The sequence below is a fragment of the Ricinus communis genome, chromosome 5 (genome assembly GCF_019578655.1).
Source record: "Ricinus communis isolate WT05 ecotype wild-type chromosome 5, ASM1957865v1, whole genome shotgun sequence".
Classification (NCBI taxonomy): domain Eukaryota; kingdom Viridiplantae; phylum Streptophyta; class Magnoliopsida; order Malpighiales; family Euphorbiaceae; genus Ricinus; species Ricinus communis.
This window is the reverse complement of record NC_063260.1, coordinates 14,661,860-14,684,667: the sequence shown is the minus strand read 5'-3', so window position 1 is coordinate 14,684,667 and position 22,808 is coordinate 14,661,860. Positions and strand designations below refer to the sequence as shown.

Here is a 22,808-nt window from a genome sequence, read left to right as displayed (position 1 = left end):
CATTACTTTATTGTTTAAAAATATAATATTTAAATTTTTTCATTTGACTCTAAACATATAATGTATGTTATATTATTATTCTTATTATTAGTTTTATATCATTACTTCAGTTTTATAAATTTATAATAAAATGTAAAAAAAAATTATATAACATAATATATAATAATACACCAACATTTATAGTTATTACTACTAACAAAAAATTATAAAAGTACAGTAAAATATAAAAAATTTATACATGACAAATTATAAAATATACAGAAAAATAAATATAATAAATAACAACAACAACAAATTTAATCTAAAAAATTACGAATACAACTTATCTTATATGATGATTTCTTGTATAACTTCAATAATACCTATAAAATTAAAAATATTATGAATATATTAACATACTAAAAATCTTAAAATAAAAAATATAAATATTTATAAAAATATTATACTTACAATTATTATCCTTTTAAAATAAAAAATATATAAAAAATTTCTTCAATTCCACCAAAAGAAGATATTCTTCACCGATCAAAGAAAGAAATACACATAATAAAAAGAAAGAGAGAAAAAAATGAGAGAAAGAAAATTGAAAGAAGCAAAGAAAGATGGAAATGAATAAACATAGAAGAAAGAATAAAACGAAAGAAAAAAGATGGAGAAAGAAATTTGAAAGAAAGAGAAAAATAGGTGATATAAATAGTTAGTTATGACTTATGTGTGTAGAAAATCACAGTTACATTTATTTTCAAGTTTAATTTCTTTTTTAGTTAAACAAGTTTCAGCTAGTGTTGCATGCATATATAATAGCTGAACCATAGCTACGCTTCAAGCCTGCACACACTGAAACACTGAAAAGAAAAAAAAAAGAATCTTAGTCCCGTCCGCCTGTAGGACTGGCGGAGAGGACCAAGGTCTTTTTCTTTTTTTCATTTTGACTTTCAAAACTACCCTAAAATGGAATTTTTTTTCAAAAGAGTCTTAACTTGAGAATTTTGTATATTTCTATCTTAAAATGATAAATTTTTTTTCAAATGCATTAAATTAAGAAAAACCCTCATAATTTCGGTAGGCTTTTTTAAAGTCTTTAAAAGTTAGTATTGAATACTTCATGACTTATACATACCTTTTAAAAGTTATTATTGAATACACTTTGATTTTTAAATTCCATCAAAATCTGTAATTCTCTGAATTGAATATACCCTCCTAAATCATTTGGTAAAATTCTATTAGTTGTTGCTAGTAGACCTAATTATCAAGAAATCACTAAACTTTACACATTTTAACAATTTTAATCAGTATCATCAATTTTATTATATAAAGTACCATTTTTCGATTTTCTTTTCTAAAATACTATATGATCACTAGAAGCAGTGATTTTTGCTAACTGTGTAATTTTTTTTGCTCTTCAATTAACCTAAACTCATTGTTTCAAGCTTATTAATTAACTCTCACCATCTTCCCTAATTTTTAGATTCTAATATAGGATTTTTCCATTTCTTCCCTAATTTGAGCTTCTAATCTAGAAGAGGTCTTTTTTTTGGTTTGATTGAAAATGTCAAGAGGTGACAGTACTAGCTTCGATAAATTGCTTCGTTGCCAAGAGCCACTTACAATCATAGTAGCATTGAGTTGTTAACATCTTGGACTTTAGAAAAACCTAGATTGATGATTCTTTTGTTGTCGATTGAGGCACCATGTGATGTACACGATCATTTTGTTACATATTAAAATATAGACATAAGTTAAGGTAATATTATTTGTTTTTCCTTTATTTAGCTTGGAGATTGTCAAATGGTTCAAAAACAATTACATTGGAAGGAATATGGAACTATTAACTAAGATAGTGGCAAAAAAAATTTGGTTAGAGGAAACATTGAAGCTCAAAGATGTAAAGGCTGAAATTTTAAAGCAAAAGCCTAATCTTTATAAGGATGAGAATGAATGTTTAATGCCGGAGCTAACAATGCTAAGAAAGGAAAGACTCTAGTGGATATAGACAGAAATATGTTATTGATAGAGAAGAAGAAAATAATGAATGATTTGATGAGAATTAGAAGACAATATTATTAGTTAAAGGGTCTTTTTTTTATTTACTAATGTTGTTCATGAGTTCTATTATGATTAGGCAATGGAGCTATAGTCAATCTGTATTGTATATGGTATAGAAATATAGAATTTGGTTGTACTTGGAAATTTATTGATTAATATATATTGATCTTTTTGTTAATGTGGATTTGTATAGAATTTGTGGATGCAATGTAAAATAAACTTAATAACATTAAGTAGTAAATTTGGATTGTTTTGACAAAATCTTACAGCCTAAGAAAAAAATATGCATTGCTTTACTACAAGTTTGTAACAAAAAATAACCTCAAGTTTACATTCTAACAATGCAAAAACAAAAGATAATCATAATAAATTGAATAAGTTCATGCTAAGATTTATTGTTTGTGGATTAGATACAATAGATCTTTAGCTATTGTGGATGTTATATATTGGAAGTTGCTAGATAGTGTTGAATAATTGCCTTGTCACTCTCTAAATTTGGTAGCAATGTGTTGAGGTTGCTGGTGTAGATATTGGTGTTGGCTGAGGACGCCTAGTCTCTCGGTTGTTGATCCTTATTGTGCATTAGTTGTGAATTTGATACATAAATATTATGTAGACATGTAACTTATATTTATTATATAATTAGTATATTAATTAATAACTTATTTTTAATTAAAACGATTTTAAATTTTATAAAATAATAATTTAATTATATTTTATACAATATATTAATTGATAAATTGATTTTTAATTATAAAATAATCTTTAAATTTAAAAAAGTATTAAATATATTGATTAATACCAAATGGGAGCCGAGAGCTGTTCATAGCATAGTCCTCATGCTGTAAACTCAAAGCATGTGAGTATCCTCAAGCTAATACCACAAAGAGGCACCTCGCCATGGGGGTCTTTCTACTCTTTTGGATTTCGATAGTCGAGTTAGCCCTTTTGGATTATACCAGAAACAGATCGTAGCAACTATTAGCTCATTGCCATTGGATCGAGAAAAAGAGAGGGAAATAGTTTAGAAGGCCATGAGAGAGTAAGAAATTGCTTAATGAAAAACTTGCTTGATCCTTTTATTCAAAAATGACTTCCCCTTATATAGGGAGGAGAGTCTCAACAAGAGTACAAAAGGAGGCTTAGTGGGAACTCCACTCATCCTCCACTTACAAGACAATAGGGACGACTCATCATCCACTCACATGTCTAATAGGACTATGTACAATAATTCACTCCACTCACACTCCACTTCCAAGACAATAAGGACGACTCACATGCCTAATAGAACTATGTACAATAATTCACTCCACTCACATATATGACAGAATACAATAATTCACTCCACTCACATGCCTAATAGGACAATAATACCTAATATTTTACTTCAAAGTAATAGGAGTGGCCGACAGCTTCACATGCTTAGAAAATGTCGTCATTTTGATCATCATCCATTGGCTGGGAATCTTGCATGAGAGCTTCTTGCTGTGCTCTGATTAAGGTAGGATCATCCAGTGGGGTCGGAAGATTAGAGAAACAGAAATGTTCAATGGATTGTCCAGTTGATTGATGTCCATTGAATGTGCATACTAATGGTGTTGAGACATTAGTCATCCTTGATTCATTTCTGTATTGCAGGGCCTGTTTTAGGTCTTCTGTGATTGCTGGCGAAGCAAGATGTAGAGGACTATTAAGTGTTCTCCAATGGTAACAGATATTCTGGGTTGCATATGTGTTTTCTGTCAGTCGGAGATAGGGCCTATGTAATATGAAAATAGAATGGTATTCCGAAGCTTTGAAAATGTTGTCTGAGAATAACCGATGCTCATGGATAAGTTTAATGAGATCTCCTGTCCATTGATATGGAGTTTTGAACCAGGTAAGGAATTTCCATGGATATGACCCAGAGTTTGCTTCATTGTTGAAGAAGTGTAAAAGATTCATAATGGGCACTTCTATAGCATGATGACAGACTGTAGCTAGGCACCATAGGAACCACAACTCACTTTTATGTTTTGGATGTTCAGGAGATAAGTGATAAATCAGACACCAAGGGTAATCTGGAAAAAAGAAGTTGGGTTGTATTGGGAGTGAGAAGGTTTGTTGAAAAGTTGCCAAATAATGGAACATCATGTTCCGGGCAAAATCAGTGACTTATTTGGTTGTGAGGTTGTTGGGAAGATCTGGTGGTGAAGGAGGTTGCAGGTTGGTTCTGGAAGATGAAGAAGCCATAAAAATTATGAGAAGATTTATGGTAGAGGTGAGAAGGACTATAGGTTGATTCTGAGGTTTGGAAATTCTGGATAAGAAATCCGGGATTAGGTTTCTTATCCCTTTTATATGCTCAACCTTAAAATCATACCTGCTGAACCATGACTTTAATCGCAGTAGTTGGGGCTCAGGCAAGGTCTTCTGGTTGGATTCAAGAATCTTTGGGAAGGAGGAGTTGTCCATCCGAACCAGAAAGTGCTGTCCAATCAAGAAGAATTCAAACTTTTTTATCCCGTACTTGACCGCCAAAATTACCTTGTAGGTCGTGTGATAATGTTTTTCTGAAGAGGAAAACTGACCCGATGCATATCCACATAATTGTTCCTTGTCGTGGAGCTTTTCTAGGAGGATGGCCCCCCATGCATAGTCAGATGCATCTGTTTGTAGAATAAGTTCTCTTGTTGACGGAATTGTGAGAGGTGGCGGATTGTGAGCCAGCTCTTTTAGCTATTTGACAACTGTTGTTTGTTCCGCTCCCCATGGAGGAGGGTTCTTCTTGAGTATCTTTGAGAGGTGGCACGTGTAACTAGACAGGTGTGGAATGGCCTCTCGAACATAATTGAGGATTCCAAGGAACTGTTGAATTTGTTTCACTGATAAATTCTCTTCTGGAAAATTATCAAGTTCCTTTGTCAGGTGGGGACCATATGTGTACTGGCCATTCTTGAAATGCATACCGAGAAATTCAATTTATCGTTGGCCAATAGTGCTCTTCTTTTCTGACAGCATAATGCCATATTTCTGGATGATGGCAAGGCTATTGTGGTGGTCCTCTGCTGTTTCTGAGAATAGTAGGATGTCGTCGATGTAGATCAAAGAAGAGTAAAGGATAGGCCCAAAAATCTCAATCATGGTCTTCTAGAATTGAGATGGGGCCGTCTTGAGCCCAAAGGGCATAACAGTCCACTGGTATTGGGCATTAGGGATACAAAATGCAGTCTTGTATCTCTCTGTGGGTTGGATACCGAGTTACCAAAAGCCCGCCTTTAGGTCAAATTTGGAATAGTATTGGGCCTTTTGCATATGGACTTTGAGATTTGAGATCCGAGGAAGAGGAAATTTGTTGTCTTGAAGGAAATGGTTTAAGGGCTTGTAGTCTATGACAAGCCTCTTTTTTCCCCGAATCCTTTCAGACCTTTTTTCCATATAAAAGGCTTGGCAAGCCCATTGTGAAGTAGTGGGTTCAATTAGGCCTTGTTGTGATGTCAAGCATTCCCGATCGGGCAAGGGCTAGATGCATGGGTGACATTCCCATGTGTGTGGCTTTAGTAGGGTTAATGTCTTCATTAAGTTTGAAGGGGAGGCTGATATAGAATTGTGGATTTTTCCATAAAGGAAGAGGGTGTTGAAAATGTGAATGAGATTTTGGATGACCGAAGGAATTTTTCCCGTATGGTAGGAATGGTGGAATTGTATCATCTCGCTAAGCAGATTTGAAGTTTTAGTGTATGGCCGAAACTGTCTCTTGAACTTTATGCCAGTTGGAAGAATTTGGAGCTTTTGAGCTTGATGATAAACATCAAACCCTATCAGGATATCCTTATTTGGAAGATCCGAACCAATGATGTGCGTCCATACAATGCAATCGGAAAGAAATCGTATTCGATCCTTTGTCTTTGTGATCGGAGTGGTTTTGAAGGTTTGACCATCACGCCATAAAGAATCGATCATGGGGCTTCCAATACTCTGATGGGAGAACCATTGGGTTCATCATGCTTCTTTGTGCTCCAGTGTCAAAGAAAGCTATCACTGGTACAGGCTTGGAGTATTTTGAAGGTAGGATCTGTATAGGAATATATGGAACTGGAGGGGGTTTTGTAGTAAATTGAAAAGTTTCAGGAGGTGGAGAAGAAACAAAGAAAGAAGACAGTAGGGTTGGAGAGAGAGGATATTGTATTACATCTTCCAGAATATTCTCCTGACTTTCTTCGCGCAGACCAATCATCAAGATTGGTATCTCACTATCGTCAAAGTCTGAAGAAGATTCTTGTGAGGACTCTGTGGAGTCTGAGAACTCCATTTCCAGCCCAAATAAGCTTTCTGGGGTAAGATCCTCTTGTTCTGAAAGTAGAGATTCTATCTCTGCTTCAAAAGAGTCTGGAAGAGATAAAGACATGCTGACTTGTTGAATCATCTTTGCTGACTTTTCTGGATTCCTAGGATAATTTTTTGCATAGTGTCCCTTTCTTTTGCAGATGAAACATCTATCAGACTTGTACCATTGATTCCGTTTCTTACGGAAGTATTTAAATATCTTTGGGTTCTTTTTCCTGAACTTCTTGTTGCTACGCGTGTATTTCTGGAAATGATGTCCAGATTTCTTCTTATGATTTGAACAGACGCAGTTGGCGGCTTTGCACTTAATCTTGAGGTGGTTCTTGTTGCAAGCCTTTTGGACTATCAAGTCCCTTTGAGATAACCTTTTGAATAACTCTTGTTGATCACACAGTCTCTTAATGGAAGAGTGTGAATTGCCGATTCGCCAAGTGTAATAGAGGTGGTCTCTTTGTTGCCGCGAATCATATTGTTGACCTCAGTTGTATTTCATCCCAGGAGAGGTGATGAAGGTATACTTTAGTGTATCGTCACCATCATGTCCTCCAATGACATAGTAGAGTTTGGACATAGCCGAATAGTGCTTTTCCAGATCCTTCATTTTTAATGAACAGCATTTTCGATCAAAGAACTCTTGTTTCTGCTGTCTTATGACAAGGTCATAACTCCCAAGGAACTGGTTATGGAGGATTGTTACTGCTGTTAATGGAGTTGGCAGAGTGACAAATTGGAGCCTGGTGTACTCAGGCTGAGACTGAAACCAATCTCTTAAGCTTCCGGTAAATCTTGTGACAAATTCGGCAATGACCTTTTTGAGTGTGGCCCCTTCAAGGGTCATCTGAAGATCAATCCATGCCAAGAATTCAGAAAGCTTGTCCTTCCATTTCGATGGGGGTAGATCATCAAAAGTGAACCAAGGTCCTGTGCTAGCTGGTTTTGACCTTGGGTTTGGAGCTCCAGTGGGAGCAAAGAATGACTGAGCATCCTCATCCTCAGGTTCCACTATTTCTGGACTGGGATCAGTAGTAGAAGTGTTCATAAGAATCTCAGTGATGTCCGCCATCTCTGAAGTATTCGAAGAGGATTCTGAATCATACGGACTGATGAGAGATTGCTCTGGTATTTTTTCTTTACCGGCTAGAGGATGAGAGGTTTTCTTTTCTAGGTTTTTTGGGTGTTTTGGGTAAAGATGAGAGAAAGTGCCAAATGGCTGATAAAGGATTTCTTGTGGCTGTTCTGGTTGTGAAAGAAAAGGGAATGAAGAATAGTACGAAGGAGCAATAGCAGATGATGTGGAGGCTGCTCAAGTAAAGGATGGAATTATAGTAGACTGGTCTCTCCGAAGATCATGCTCAATTTGATCTATTTATTTCTTCAGCCGTGTGATCTCCTTTTCCTTTTGTATGAAGGCGGGAGTAATGGGCTGAGGTATCCGAAGCTCTCTTTTCAGAGCTTGATATTTTGCAGTGAGCGATGAGTGGAGCTGGAGTACTTCTTGTGAGAAAGTATCCAACTTATGATTCAGTTTTTGAGCCAGGTGTAAAGCTTGGTCCAGTTTCCTATCTATCTTTTTTAGATAAGTATTCTGGACTATCGAGTTGGAGGTTTGCCAGTTTAGCACCTCTTCTGGAGGTGTTAGGGGCTCTATAGATCCAAAGGGAGAAATCCTTGAAGGAAGAATTTCTGATCTCTTGTTCTCCGTTTTCGCTAAAGGAGGGAAATCCTCTGGCTGGAACATGTAGCACTCTTGAATTACTGGTTGAACTGCTGATATGGAAGACAGAGATGAAGAACATCTAGAAATTCGTGGCGTTATAACCGAAACCGTGGTTTCAAACCTTGTGGGAGCTAAGCTCTTGCAGGTTTCATTTTCCAGCCTATAAACTCTTGGATCTTTCTGGATCTCTTTTTTGCAGGTTGCAGAAGGGGGTTTTCCATATTCGACCTTAAGTTGAGCCAATAGTACCTTGAATTCATCGTAAGAGATATCAATGACTGTTTTTCCTTTTTTTGCAAGGAACTCGATAGCCTCATCAAACATTAGGAGTGGTGTTTTACTTGTCTGTTGCTTTTGGGAACCATCTGGATCCCGGTCATCCGACTTTGATCTCCTTTCTGAACATGGAGTGTCCGGTGACATGTTTCGAGGATTCCTTTTTGGATGCCGAAAGCAAGGTTCAGCAAAGTCTAAGTCATTATCACAAGTGCATCCTGGGCGGCACATCTCTGGGGCAACATCCCAGACGAAGTGTCCTTTGACTTGGGCGGCGTAGATCTGGTTTCCAGAGGACTGGAATGAATGAATAGGGATCTTTTCCCTTGGCCTTGATATTGGTTGTATCATGGATGCTTGAAAGAAGGATGGAGCTGAAGAAGATTCCCCAGTCTTTGTGAAGATCGTTTTGACAGTTCCATCTCTTTGATTGATAAAGAGAGGATCTGTAGCTTGAACAGGCTTAGATTGAGATGCCTGAAGCTTTTCATAATTGGTGACCCACTCAGTCGGGATCAACTTTTGAAGATCTTCCTTTTCCAGCTGCCTGGGAGCTTGGACAATAGTGGGGATCTGGCCAGAGTCGGCCATAATGAATAACGCATCAGAGGAGGCTTGAAAGCCTGGGATCTGTAGATTCAATGCATGATCCTGTAGTCTATAAACTATCTGATGGTGTAAGGTTGCAGAGAGAATGTTATCGATTTGATTCGCTCCTGTTATCTGGACTTGAACTTTTAGTGTAGTGGGAAGATAAGGATCACTGAGGGATAGATTGAAATTAGGGAAGAAGGTCAAGACAACACTTCCTGTGTTGAGTGTTGTGACGATCGTTAGATCGCATGCTCATACTTGAGGTATCTTGTGTCGATGGCGACATACGGTGAAACCCATCCTTCCATGATAGGATAGGACTAGTTTAACTGCCGAAGATGGAGGTGTGTGCTTTCTCCATTACGAATGGGAGATATTCTTAAAATAACTTATATTTATAAAATATTGAAACATCAGAAAATTTATTAAAATATATATTAAATTTTTAAATTATTATTATTTTTAGAATATAACATATAATTATAAAATATAAACATTTTTATTAAAATTCTGATCAATTTACTTATATTTATTATTTATAACTCAAATAATAATAACGCCCAAATAAAGTTTACTATTTCGATTCATACTTTTCCTTTAGAAACAAAAATGCTGCTTTTTTTTTTGTACCAGGAAATTTGACCAAAAACAACAGTATAAACTTTTTCTTATTTCATAGCGTGACAAAACTTATTATTGTAAGGCGGACTATATAATATGATCTTAGGACTTATGACTAAATTACCACAGCCAAAACCCTAAAATCTAAAAACTTACCGTTTAATACACGGAAATTTCAGTACCCCCGAGCGAACAGGAACACTCATTATTATACTCTCTCTGATCAGTCAGTCCACTCTTTCTTGTATCTGAACTTGCCGCCACCAGCAGCCACGACCGCCACCGGCAGCATCAGTGCCGCTTCTACCACCGCCGCCATTACCTTCGCTTATTGCTTCAATCAGCTTTTCACTGATTTCAGTTGCATTTAGCTAAGTCGTCAATTAGGTAATTTGACTACAACATTTTTGGATTAATTAATTTCTCCGTGTTGTAATTTGATTTTCTTTTTAAAGTATAGCATGTTAAAGTTGCATTTTAGCGAGTAAAGAGTGTCGATTTTTGCAGTAAATGACAATTAAATTTTTGTTCTGTATTTTGCTATCTAGGTCTGAAAAATTCGACTTGTATGTCATTATTTTTGATGCATTTATGTACGTTGTTGGTCTCACAGATAGAAGGGAAATTATTTATTTGTTTTTAAGGAATCTATCATATGCTGAATATTAACAACACGTGTACAGGAAAGTGAACAATTATTTTTATCCTGAATATGGAACCTGAAGCTGAAAAAATCAAAGTCTTGGCTAATGAAGCATTTAAAGGTACTTTAATTTTTTAAAAAATTTTCTTTTAATGATTTTTGTATTTGGGTTTGAACTTCTGGTAATTTGGTTAAATTTCACATTTTCAGCGCACAAGTATGGTCAGGCTATTGATTTATATACGCAAGCGATTAAATTAAATGGTCAGAATGCTGTTTACTGGGCAAATCGTGCATTTGCACATACTAAGTTGGAGGAGTATGGAAGTGCAATACAAGATGCTACAATGGCTATTGAAATTGATCCTAAATATTCAAAGGCATGATTCTTTAGAAGCTTGTGATTACATACACTTGTGCAGCTCTGTGTTATTTTTGTATTCATAGTTATCTGAATAATTGCAGGGTTATTACAGGCGAGGTGCTGCTTATCTTGCTATGGGGAAATTCAAAGAAGCACTGAAGGACTTCCAACAGGTATTTTTGTATGCTTCTGTTGTGAGTTTTCTTGTTGGTTCTTTTTAATGATAGATTGTATTTGTTACATTCTCTTAGTATATGTCTTTTCATCATGTTGTGGCTCTTGTATGTTTATCTTTATATTCGTGCTTTAAGTGGTACAATAATACTTTTTGCCTTTATTATTTTGGATTTATGTTTTAGATTAAGCATCAACAAGTATTGCATCTGTATCTAGCACTGATTTAGTTGGCTTAGTGTTGAGTATTTTTGGGTTACCAATTAAATTAGATGACCTTAACAGTGATTAGTCATAATCTTAGTAATTATAGGCTCATGACTGAAGTTAACCCATATTAGTTGCTCTAGTCTATATATTTCCTTTAATTGGAGACTGAAATATGTGGATGCTTCTTTTATCAGTTGTCTTCACTAGCATGATACAGGTCATTTTTTTTATATTGTCATTGAAAATATTGATATTATATTTTTTACAGTGATAAATTAATTATTTAATTAAAAATATTATATTGCAAAAATGAGAATTTTAAATTAATTGTGACTATATTATAATACGTTGATGAAATAATATTCTTATGTGTATATACGCACACACACATATATGTATATTCCACCTAAATATGTATAACTACAACAAACTTGGACTAAAACTTGCTTATTTTAACACATATTAATTATCTTTAAATATTTGTTAAAATGAGAATATTATAAAATAAATAGAAGTTAAAAATTCTTTTTTGAAAAATTAATCCATATATTTATATGATTTTTTTTTAAACAATAGCATATATCAATAGTCTAGTTATTGTTATTTTTTTTTATTCTTTTATAAACTCATATATGATTTTTTCTTATTAAAGAAACTATTAATCTTAGACATATGTAACTTGAAAAAGATTGAAACTTGTTATTTGAAGTTGATGAATTGGATATTTATTAATTAATTTTTTTTATTCTCATGTTACAAACTGCTGTTTCTTTTCTTTCTTTTTTCCCTTTCTTTCAATGAGAATTTGAATAAGGTAAAAATAAATTTTGGAAAGTACCTTTGGTTGATTGTCCTTTTATGTTAGAATGTAAGTAGGCAATTTTAGACATTATAAGTGATGTCTGCAACTTTAGCCAAGTCAATCGTAAGTCAAAAACCTAAGCATTGTATTTGTCCCAAATCTAGAAGGATTATATACATACTACTCAAACCTCCCAAAGAAAATTATTATTTTATTGTTTCTAGAAATTTTAATGAAAATTATTTAAAAAATATAGTTCTAAATATGAAAAGTAGCATGTTTTAGAAAAAATGACTCATAGTAGCTCATAAGTTTAGATAATATGTAAAATACTAAAGAACTGGCATTAGCTCTTGCGACTCCTGTTTTCTGTAGTATTATCAGTTTCTGAAGTGCTTTTTGTTGACCAAACTATGTAGGAGTCTTAGTGGAACTGAATAATCTTTTACCAATTTTGTTCATCCTAGTTTATCGCTTAAGCTCATTTCCTTCTGCACTTTTGGGTTATAGATCTACGTTAGACGTGCCAAACTATTTTGAGGAATCATACTAAGTACTTTAATAGCAATACCTATATTGCTTGATCATGCTTGAATATTTTTACATGCTTTTTGTCTAGATTTATTTAAGGCCCAACTTGGCATATTTTTTTAAAAAAACTGCTTTTCTAAAACCAGTTTGGGAGAAGCTAAAATATCTTGCTTCTTCCAAACCATGGTTTTGAAAAAGCTAAAAGAATTTAAAAGCCATTCTCAAAAAGCTTTACCAAACTGGCGCCAACTTTGCCACTCATTTTTTTTTCTTACAGTCATTAGTTCTATTATTTCGATTTTTTTTTTTTAATCTGTCCATAACATCTTCCTCTTAGTTATTTCATTTTGTGAATAAACTGCTCTTTTACTACTCAACACTCACTATGGTAGAGCATAGCTGGTCTAGCTGTATAAAAGTTATTTCTATAAAACATAAATTTTAGATTTGCTTCATTGTTTTCCTATTTCCAAACAATTTCTTTTATTTTCTCACTAATATCTTGCTAGATGTGCAATGGCATTCATGTAAAAAACACCTTTATAACCATAATTTTTGAGTAGCTTCGGCCAAAGTTTTATTTTTGAGGGAGGATTTTGGATTGGAATTGGCATATTGACTCCTGGGAATCACTCGAGAAAAGAAAACCATGGGGATCTAAAGATCATTGTGACAAAAAGTGGAGTTGCAAAATAGTATGACGAATGGCGGATGCACTATACCATCTATTCCTCCTTTCATGTGGGCCACTGGTGTTCTTACTCCTGTTGTCCCTCTCTCTTTCAAATTGGTGAAAGGCATCCACTACATCCCCATTAGTTCTTGCTTTTGTTAATTTGCCAGAGATGATATCATTTTTTTCTGGTTTTGCGTGTTTGGTGATTCACAGTGAATTTAAGCCGGTGAGCTTCCTTTTCAGATTGCACTTCAGTTTCCATGCATTAGCTATTGCTAAATTTAAAGGAATATTTATTTTACTGTGGCACAAGGATGTTAAACCAGAATATTTCCATATATGCTGCATACTGCAGACATTTTCATTCAAAATTTAATATTGACTAAAGCTATGTCAAAACTGGCTATTACTCTCCTAAGCTCCTCCATACATAATCATAAATGTTCAACACATCTTTTTAAAGCCATGAAAAACTTGGACTGAGTATGTTTCTTGTTAGTTGGCCAAGATAGGTTTTTTCAGGTTTTATTTTTTGGAACTCATAAGGCCTCAAGTAGGGGCTAAACATCTTGTATCTTTTAAGTAAATTGTAAGCGAATACATGATGTTGCCAGATTGAGAGGGCGGATATTCTAGCTGGTAAACAAGCCTAGTTCTTCATATATATTACCAGGTTTCCATATAGGTGTATAAAGTTAAAATTGCCTTCTTGTTAGGATTTAGACAACTTTTGTTTTAATTGATATTATGTTGATAACTATCGATCCATATTGTTGAACTATGATTCATTCATTACACGTGCTCATGCTTTTGGGAAATATTTTTATTCAAGCTTGGAGAGTGTAAATGTGTTTGGTAATTTCACTAGATAAATATACTGAAATGTGGCAATAAATGATGCTCATGTGTCATATACCTAATTTAGGTCAAGAAAATTTGTCCAAATGATCCTGATGCTACCAAGAAATTAAAGGAATGTGAGAAGGCAGTAATGAAGCTTAAGTTTGAAGAAGCAATTGCTGCACCGGAATCTGAAAGGCGATCAGTAGCTGATTCTATTGATTTTCATTCTATAGGTATGGGCTCTTCGGAGCTGATTTCTATTCTCTTAGCACTTCTTTTGCATTCCCCCCTATTCTATCATCTTTTTATTGATCATTTGCTGATGGAAGCACATTTAAATTTATCTGAGTTATATGGTAAAAAGCATGGTTTGCATAGGATAGACACACAATGTGGGCCCTTTTAATTGTGTGCCTGATTGCATTAGGTTCCAGATTATTTTATCTTTCATCTTAGTCAATGGCCTATTTTTCGAAAAGTAATTTATTTAACTTTGAGAAGTATTGGCTTGTAGATTACAGATGAGCCACCTTTCGAACTCAAACCTCGGCAGTGCAGTAGGCCTCAATTTTGTTGTAACTCTTTATATGTGGAATGTGATGCTAAATGTGATAGGTTCAGTGATCTGGTTAGGTTATAAAGTCTTAGGCTTACAGGAAAATTGAACCTCTTACAGAGCAGGCCATTTGAGAAAAATGTTAGAAGATGTTTCCTGAAGCTGACAGTTGGCTAGTTAAAGACATTTCAAAATGAATTTTTCCAATAATTTTCTAAGGTCAATTCAAGGAATTTGATAAAGCTAAAGACTGGTTTGTGTAAGAGATTTAAAAAGAAAAATCTTTTCTATTTCTTACTGTTCTATTATCTGCTGGGGTTATGAGATGCTTTGGTGAATGTTCGGGAAATGTGGTTTCTGTACTGAACTGGAAACCAACTTTATATAGATGCAATCCAACTTAGAGTTTACACACACACACACAGAGTATATCATCTACAGTTTCTGGAAAGAAGCGGAACCTAGGGAGTGTATTATAAAATAAAATGGTCGGCGTCATGGAAGTATTGTGACATACTATTTTGTTACTCTTTAACAAACTAGCATATTACATTTTTCTGATGGATGGATGGTGCATGCTCTTTTTTGCTCTTACATTATATTTCTTTTACATGAATCTCTATTCTTCTGAAGTTCTGGTAATTGTAGGTTTTGAGATCTTGGTGTGCCTATGTTTCATGTTGATGATTTTGCTCCTTCGTAACCCCTAAGCTATTTAAAGAAGCATATAAAATTGTCATTTATGTTCTCAGAATATAAACACAAATTTTAGTGCAGCAATAGTATTGTTGCAGTGCTATTGACAGTTCTTTGGTGAATGAATTTTCTTATCTTTCACAAGGTCTATTGTGTCAGTTTCATGCGATGATTGCATTATTACTTGATGCATTCGGCTTATGTTTAATGGCTATATTACAAATGAAATAAAATTCAAAATCATATTAATTAGAGAGTCTGTTTTAACATTGATGTCTTTTTATAAGTGGTATTTATTTTGTTTTTAATTTTGTTTCTTTTTTTTTTACCTATATGTATAGGCTTGTGGTTCTCAGAAGAAAACAATCTTCCTGTGAAATAATAAGCTTAAATTGAGTGTTCGAATTTTCACTCTTCAGCTGTTTTATTCTTCTCCTTCTGCTATATTATTTCCGTCTTTCTTCTCTGTATCCCCACTTTCCTTGTTTATCAGGACTTCGAATAAATAAGGCCTATTTTTTGCCAATCTGTATTTATTTTTTCTTCATATTGGTTTTACATCACATTCTTAAAGACATTACAAATGAATTTCTCCAATATTTTTTCTTCATATTGGCTCCAAGTATGAAGTTATGCACCCCACAACATATATATCCACAACAGGCTTAGTGCCCATATCTCCACCTATATCCAATAAAAGCATTTGATCCTTATTAAGGATAAAGCTGCCATATCAAGCCCATTGCTGGAAAAGAAAAAGCTTTATGTTTTTTTATTATTTTTTTTATAGCTTACCCACTGATCTTTTTAGAGAAGGTTGTTTCACTAATGGGTTTTTGCTGGTTATGTATTTGGATTGCAAGCCTATGAGCCCAACATTTGGAGGATTTGTAAATTTTTCCTGGTTATGTTTATCAATAAAATGGGGATGAAAAATTTGAAAACTTCACTATGCAATCTATCACCCTTACCAGCTTTAGTTGCTGCCATCAATATTCAGTGTACTTCCATTGGGAGGATCAGTAAAAGGTGAGAAAGAGGATCTACTTGCCATGAACCTCCTGTAGCTGAGAACATTCTTTTGCCCAGCAATTATGATGGTATTATCGCTGGCTGACATTATATCCTCTCCGTTCCATTTCTCCATTTGAATCTGAAGTTTATTTCCTTCAAACTGTGTATTATATGAGTGGTCTTGGCCCTTGGTGTTTGATATAACAATATTTGGGTTTACTTCTTTGCAATAATGAAAACATTGATAGATTGTTTCGCATTCACAAAAATTGCGAATATATTACCTACTCTTCTTAGGTTAACAAAGTAGCATTCAAACTAGATTGTTTATTTTTGAGGTCTCTGAATAAAGATAAAGCATCTACCTTTATGACATCTCCATGTGTCTAAACATGGTCATATATCAGGACCTAGGGCCTTTAACCTTTTCTAATGTTCTATTTTCCTAATTTAACTTTTTCTTCTTTTGAATCTGGGTTGCCATTCCATCTGATTTTGACCAATACGGTTATTTTGGCACCAATCTCTCTGAAAATGACATAGTTTAGAATTTCAGATCTCTTTCAATAGTTGTGCAAGAGGACCTGGTGACTTTACTTCTTTTTAAAGATGCAGCGCAAAATTGCGTAAAATGAAGAATAAGCATCCATATAGCTGACCTCATAAGGCTTAGTTGAGTTGAATTTTGGTCTCCCAAAGTGTTGGTTGCTTGGAGCATAGTGATTCTTCTCAAATTTTTATATAAATGCATTGTATCTAAACTTGATGCTCCACGTCGGGTATAAGTACAGTTATTTGTTTGAATTTGGCAGCAGATCCTGGGTATCTGCCCAATTTGCTCTAAGCTCAATCACTATGATTATAATTTTTACTGTGTTTTTTTCTTGTAATATAATTAGTTATAGCAAATGTTAATTATTCATTTTCTATATTATCGTAATAGGGACTGGCCCCAGTTCATCATCCGTGCCCACCCAAGTGGCCAAAGCACCAGTAGCAGTAGCAGTTGTCGTTGCATCTGTGCTTTTGGTGGGAAGGGAAACAGCTGCAACGGTGGTGGCAGTACTGATGGTGATACTGGTGGTCTTAGGGGCATGTTGGTGGGGTGGCTGGAGGTTTAGTGGTGTCTTTACCAAGAGACAAGTACTTGACCTAGGTTTGAGCTCAGGGTTAATTGTGTTACGGTCACAATGCATCTCCAAAATGTCCCTGTTGCTTTAAATTTTTGTTCTGATAATTGAACATTTCCCTGAAATTTGCGCCTACAACATGTGAATCAAGATGTATTATGTTTGAGATTTGGATGCATATAAGAGTGAATGTGGATTAGTTATTCTTAAAAATTTCTGATGTCTGATTATCCTAGTGAAAACTTTGGAAGAGAGCTGTTTTTAGTCCAACACTTGCAGTCTCATGTTCATTTATTTTGGAATGGCTTCACTGCATCTCTCCCCACTTTTCTCTTGTCTGAGTTATTTCTTTGTTTTAGAAATAGTGGTTCATGGAAGAAACTATCCCAGGCATTAGTGAAAATGCTGTTTTGTTTTCATGCTAGATGTGGAGCCACAGTACTCGGGTGCAAGGATAGAGGGAGACACTGTTACTTTGGATTTTGTCAAAAACATGATGGATGACTTCAAGAAGCAGAAGTGCTTACACAAACGGTATGATTAGCAAAAATGAATTTGATTTATGTAATTTGGCTGATCTAATTCTTTTGCTTTGAACTTGGTTGCCATGTTTTAGATATGCATTCCAGATTGTCTTGGAAACAAGAAATATGTTACGAACTCTGCCTTCTCTGGTTGATATAAATGTTCCTGATGGAAAGCATTTTACTGTTTGTGGTGATGTACATGGTCAGGTAATCACATTACTTTGCAAACCATAGAATGTGCTTACTTTTATATGCAATGGCTGAATTGGACCTCCAAACTAAGCATGATGAATTTTTAGATGCTGAGTGCATTTATCTTTCTTTACTTTACCCGCATTTTGATAAGAGTCTGATTGAATTCGCATGCTTGATGGGCAAGGAAGGAGAAGCTATCTAAAAGTTAAATTGCTGATTGAGCATAAATCATTGAAATGTGAATTGCTGAATGATTTGGCAATCACAAGTACTGAATTTAGTTGCAATGAGTTAAATTGGGAGAATAAGATAGTGTAGATAGTTTCTGAAAACAAAAAGAGAATGTAGGAACAACTTTTATACTGTTTTAATGCTAAATATGTTTAATCCCTTTGCTTGTTAAAATCTTTTTTGCTCTTTCAATTTCTTTTCCTGCTTTTTTTAATGAGATTGTCTTGGGACAATTTTATTTATGACTTAATTACATTAGTTTAAAGAAATTTTAGATTCTCTTTCGTTTAAAAATTCATATGTGAAGTTAATTAGAAAGGAAGAGATTTGAAACATTTATTTAGTAAATGTTAGGTCTTTTTTCTTTCTTTTTGTTCTTGGAAAATTATTTTGGTCTTGCTTGGGTAATGCTGCAACCATTTCTTTTCTTCTTTTGAAAGAAAGAAATTTATTGACTGATTGCGCGATACTTTGTGGTTTGATATTTAAACTGTTCATTATTATGTTTAGTTGGACTGAAATTTGTATTATCATCTAAATCATGTTACTCTTCTATCGTGTCACATCTCTGTTTTATTTTAGCTTTTTGAAATGTTTACTTATGAGGCATTTTCCGATGCATTTAATTGATGGAAAATGTCTGCTTGTGCTAACCCAATTACTATTAATTATTTTTATTTTTTTCTATTACTAATACGGGTTAACTCTTGTTCATGTAATGCTTGCAGTTCTATGATCTGTTAAACATTTTTGAGCTCAATGGTCTTCCCTCGGAAGAGAATCCATATCTGTTTAATGGTGACTTTGTGGATAGGGGATCATTTTCTCTGGAGGTCATCCTCACATTATTTGCATTTAAGTGCATGTGTCCAACAGGTACAACCTCTTTGTTAATTTTGCACTTCCAATACTTATTTTGGTTAATGTTAATTTTCTGCATATGTTCTTGTTAATATAATTAAATTTCGTTTCTGTGATGAGATTGTCCTATATACTGCTGGTTTGGATATTTTTCCCACTGTGCTCTCTGACTTCATGCCTTTATTGGTACTGTTGCAGTGTCAAGTACAGTACACTTGTTTTCATTAATAAAATTTCCATTTTTCCAGCCATGTATCTTTCAAGAGGAAATCATGAAAGCAAGAGTATGAACAAGATATATGGTTTTGAGGGCGAGGTCAGATCCAAATTGAGTGACACATTTGTAGAACTCTTTGCGGAAGTCTTTTGCTGTTTACCTTTGGCTCATGTAATAAATGAGAAGGTATTTGTAGTTCATGGAGGTCTTTTTAGCGTAGATGGGGTCAAACTATCTGAGATTAGAGCTATTGACCGGTTTTGTGAGCCCCCTGAGGAAGGTAAACTGCATCTTTCTATGTATATTTGTATATTTACGTCCTATGGATGCTCTTGCCAGTGCTCTCATTTTGTAACGACTTTGGTATCTACCATTGGTGGCAGATATTAGACCAAGTCATTCTTCTCAAGTTTCTATAAAGATTCTTATTAATGAATTGCATCTTTGTCATTTATTATTGGTTGTACAGCATGGAAGACCATCTATTGTTGTTTCTCCTTATGATTGATGTAATACTCTAGGTTCTTTTGCTTCCAATGCACACGATGTGCCTTGGGGTATGATTGTGGATTCAAATAAATGTTTACTTTATTTGCTATGAACTTTATGGTGGCATATCAATGGAGCTACATTCCAGCGAATTTTCATTGATTTGCTCTGTTGAGTGCTTCTGTTATTTGTACTGTTTTGCTGTGTCCTGAAACTGCTGCTACATCCACAAATAATATTATTGCCTTATTGGGCATGAAATTGTTCAAATTTCGAAGATTCTGAGTAATGTTTTAGCTTCAAGTGCCACTTACGTCATTTTGTCATTTAATCCCACACGTGTTTTAACCATTAAGTTAGTAGATTGGATTCTTAGTTTCAATTGGAATTGCATACTGAATTATTTATATAGGTAGGGGAGAGAGTTACAATCCATTTTGTTATGACTTGCTAATGTTTTTAAAATATTTAATCGTTGGCTTTTCTAATGTATATTTGGTATTCTGCATTCAACTTAATTCTCATTAGGGTTGATGTGTGAATTGCTATGGAGTGATCCACAACCTTTCCCTGGAAGAGGCCCTAGCAAGCGAGGTGTAGGCCTTTCTTTCGGTGCAGATGTGACAAAAAAGTTTTTGCAGGAAAATAAGCTGGGTAATTATCTTAAAGCAAAAATAAAAATAAAAATTACAAGAACAAGCATCTACACTTTTCTTGTTTATGTTGGTATCTTCTAATAGTTGTTAAATTATACAACCAACAGATTTAGTTGTGCGATCTCACGAAGTGAAGGATGAGGGTTATGAGATTGAGCATGATGGTAAACTCATTACTGTTTTCTCCGCTCCAAATTATTGTGATCAGGTAATTCAATCTTGATACTTTTTGCTTAATATGCTAGTGGTAGATTGTGCAAACTGTAACATTGGAAACTAAATTTCCTTTCGAGTTTAGCAAATATTTATGATCCTGATATAAATGTAGTACGAAATGTCAGGAGCATATTTTATGTTATTGAAAGGATGCTATGAAGGGTGTCCTTAAGATCTCATAAGGTGTACCGAAGATTGCTAGGTTAGTTGGAGCTGAGATCCTGTAATTTTTTTATTGTTAAAGAAACCTTTCTGGGTTCTAGGAAAGGATTTCCTTCGGGGCTTATGTAGAAGACGGGGGCAAGGATTAAAGTTACTTGTATTCCCCCATCCCCTTTCCTCAGGAAGTAACTTGGTAGATGAGTTTGAAAATTGACAATCTCCAAAAGGAAATGGGAAAATGATGGTTAACTGATGCTTTGTTTGTAAAAGTACATAGCTGAGGTGGGTCATCATTTGCTCTTGCTTTCTAAGTGGAGTAGGAAGTTCTAAGAAAACGTCTCCATTAGGGGAAACTATATGATATAAAAATTAATTTAGCAATGTGCTGTGGGTTTGGAGCAGTATTTCTACTCCCAAGGATGGCAGAAAAATTTTCAGTTGGTTTTCCCCGGACTGCTTTTTTGGTCCTTTGTGCTTTTGGGTAGTTCACAGGAAGAGAAATGTGATATCATTTGGAGAGAAATAAGTCTCCGTTTCTAATATGTTTGATGTTTTGAGACAATACTTATGTTTATAATACTGCTCTTTTAGATTTTTGAAGATCTGATTACATGTGCATTATTTTGTTTTATTTTTTGTTTTATGCACATGTAGTTTAACTCTGCTAATAATGGTTCTTTTCTTTTGCGGATTTGAGATATCAGTACTGCTGATGTCAGTACTATGTTTTACTTTAGACTATGATAACCATTTATTCCTGTCAGATTAACTCATCTTGAGAACATGCATGGGTTATGGTGGCATATCTTGAGTGTTTCTTATACTTTGCACTTTTCAGATGGGTAATAAGGGCGCATTTATTCGATTTGAAGCCCCTGAATTGAAGCCAAATATTGTTACATTCTCAGCAGTGGTCAGTAGCTTCTTTTAGTTTTATTTTATTTATTTATTTATTTTCCTTAATGCATTCTTTTGTTTTTTGGTCCTTCTCCTTTTGGGATGAGCATTTGCCTTTTCTTTTCAATTTGCAGCCTCACCCCGACGTCAAGCCAATGGCATATGCAAACAATTTCCTCCGAATGTTCCAATAGCAGTATGCCCGAGTGGAATGGCCAATCTTGTATTATTTTCAGCATAAGGTAGCTCTACTGCCAAAAATGCAAGTTGTTGAGCAGGCATCTGAAGAGCTGGTACATTTTGAAAATGCAGCATCTTAAGTTTGCGATATTCTTTGAGCAATCCTTTTCCCCAACATTTAGTGTTTGTAAGAATTTTCTCCGTATGGTCACGTTTTTTCAAAATTTATCTTCTCAAGCCAGTTGTAGGTTTCAAACGTACTGGCATGAATTTCGTTGGTGCCTTTGTAAAATTAAAAACCTTCTTTTTGGGTTTGTTAATCAGTGCATCCTCTTCATGTTTATTCTCATCAATATTGTAAAATTATGAGTTTACTTGGAAATCAGAAGATACAGAATGTTGGAGGAAATGAAAGGGGAAGAGATTAGTATTCATTTCCAGTCTACATTGAAAGTTCAGAAGGAGAGAACATTGTGCTGTGAGGTTGTAGCAAGTTACATCCTCTATTTCCAGGGCTTGATCAAAATGGGAGCCAGGAGCCAGGTAATGTCCGGTATTGGACTTTTGTGTTTAGTTTCAAGTGTATGGTTTTCTCCAAGCTTTGACCCAAAATGAATATTTTGTCATTTTACATGTAAATTGTAATCATAGTTATGCTTTTGGACGTGTATGGTACACGGAAAAAAGGTCCGACTTTGGCCTTCATGTTTATCTCAAAAAGTCTCATTGGCCACTTGTTTTTTTTTTTTTTTTGGTTTAATAATATGCTCCTGTAGTTTCTAAAACACGGCAACTGAGTTTGTCAACTCCATGTATCTCTAGTGACGTGGAGGACATAAGTCTTACTGTAGAGATTAAAACATTAGAAAAACAAATAATTTTTACGTATTTCTCTCCTCTCTTTTTTTTCTTTTTTAAATCTATTCCTCTCTTTTCTTTCTCTCTCTCTCTCTCTCTC

At 34.5% G+C, this 22,808-nt stretch overlaps 1 protein-coding gene across 2 annotated transcripts; it reads left to right on the top strand.

Annotated features, from left to right (window-relative positions):
• Nucleotides 1–9,662: 9,662 nt before the first annotated feature.
• On the top strand, nt 9,663–22,583 carry LOC8277825 (serine/threonine-protein phosphatase 5). Of its 2 annotated transcripts, XM_015719966.3 has the most exons (14): nt 9,663–9,967; nt 10,264–10,344; nt 10,434–10,603; nt 10,689–10,760; nt 13,906–14,056; nt 17,033–17,245; nt 17,645–17,753; nt 17,836–17,953; nt 18,901–19,048; nt 19,282–19,530; nt 20,268–20,393; nt 20,503–20,603; nt 21,612–21,686; nt 21,805–22,583. In XM_015719966.3, the coding sequence occupies exons 2-14, from the start codon at nt 10,293–10,295 to the stop codon at nt 21,862–21,864; spliced, it is 1,644 nt and encodes a 547-aa protein (XP_015575452.2). In that variant the 5' UTR covers nt 9,663–9,967; nt 10,264–10,292; the 3' UTR covers nt 21,865–22,583. The 2 variants fall into 2 exon arrangements, with proteins under 2 accessions (XP_015575452.2, XP_002520400.1); XM_002520354.4 differs by lacking the exon at nt 17,033–17,245 and having other exon boundaries at nt 9,668–9,967.
• The last annotated feature ends 225 nt before the right edge of the window (nt 22,584–22,808 follow it).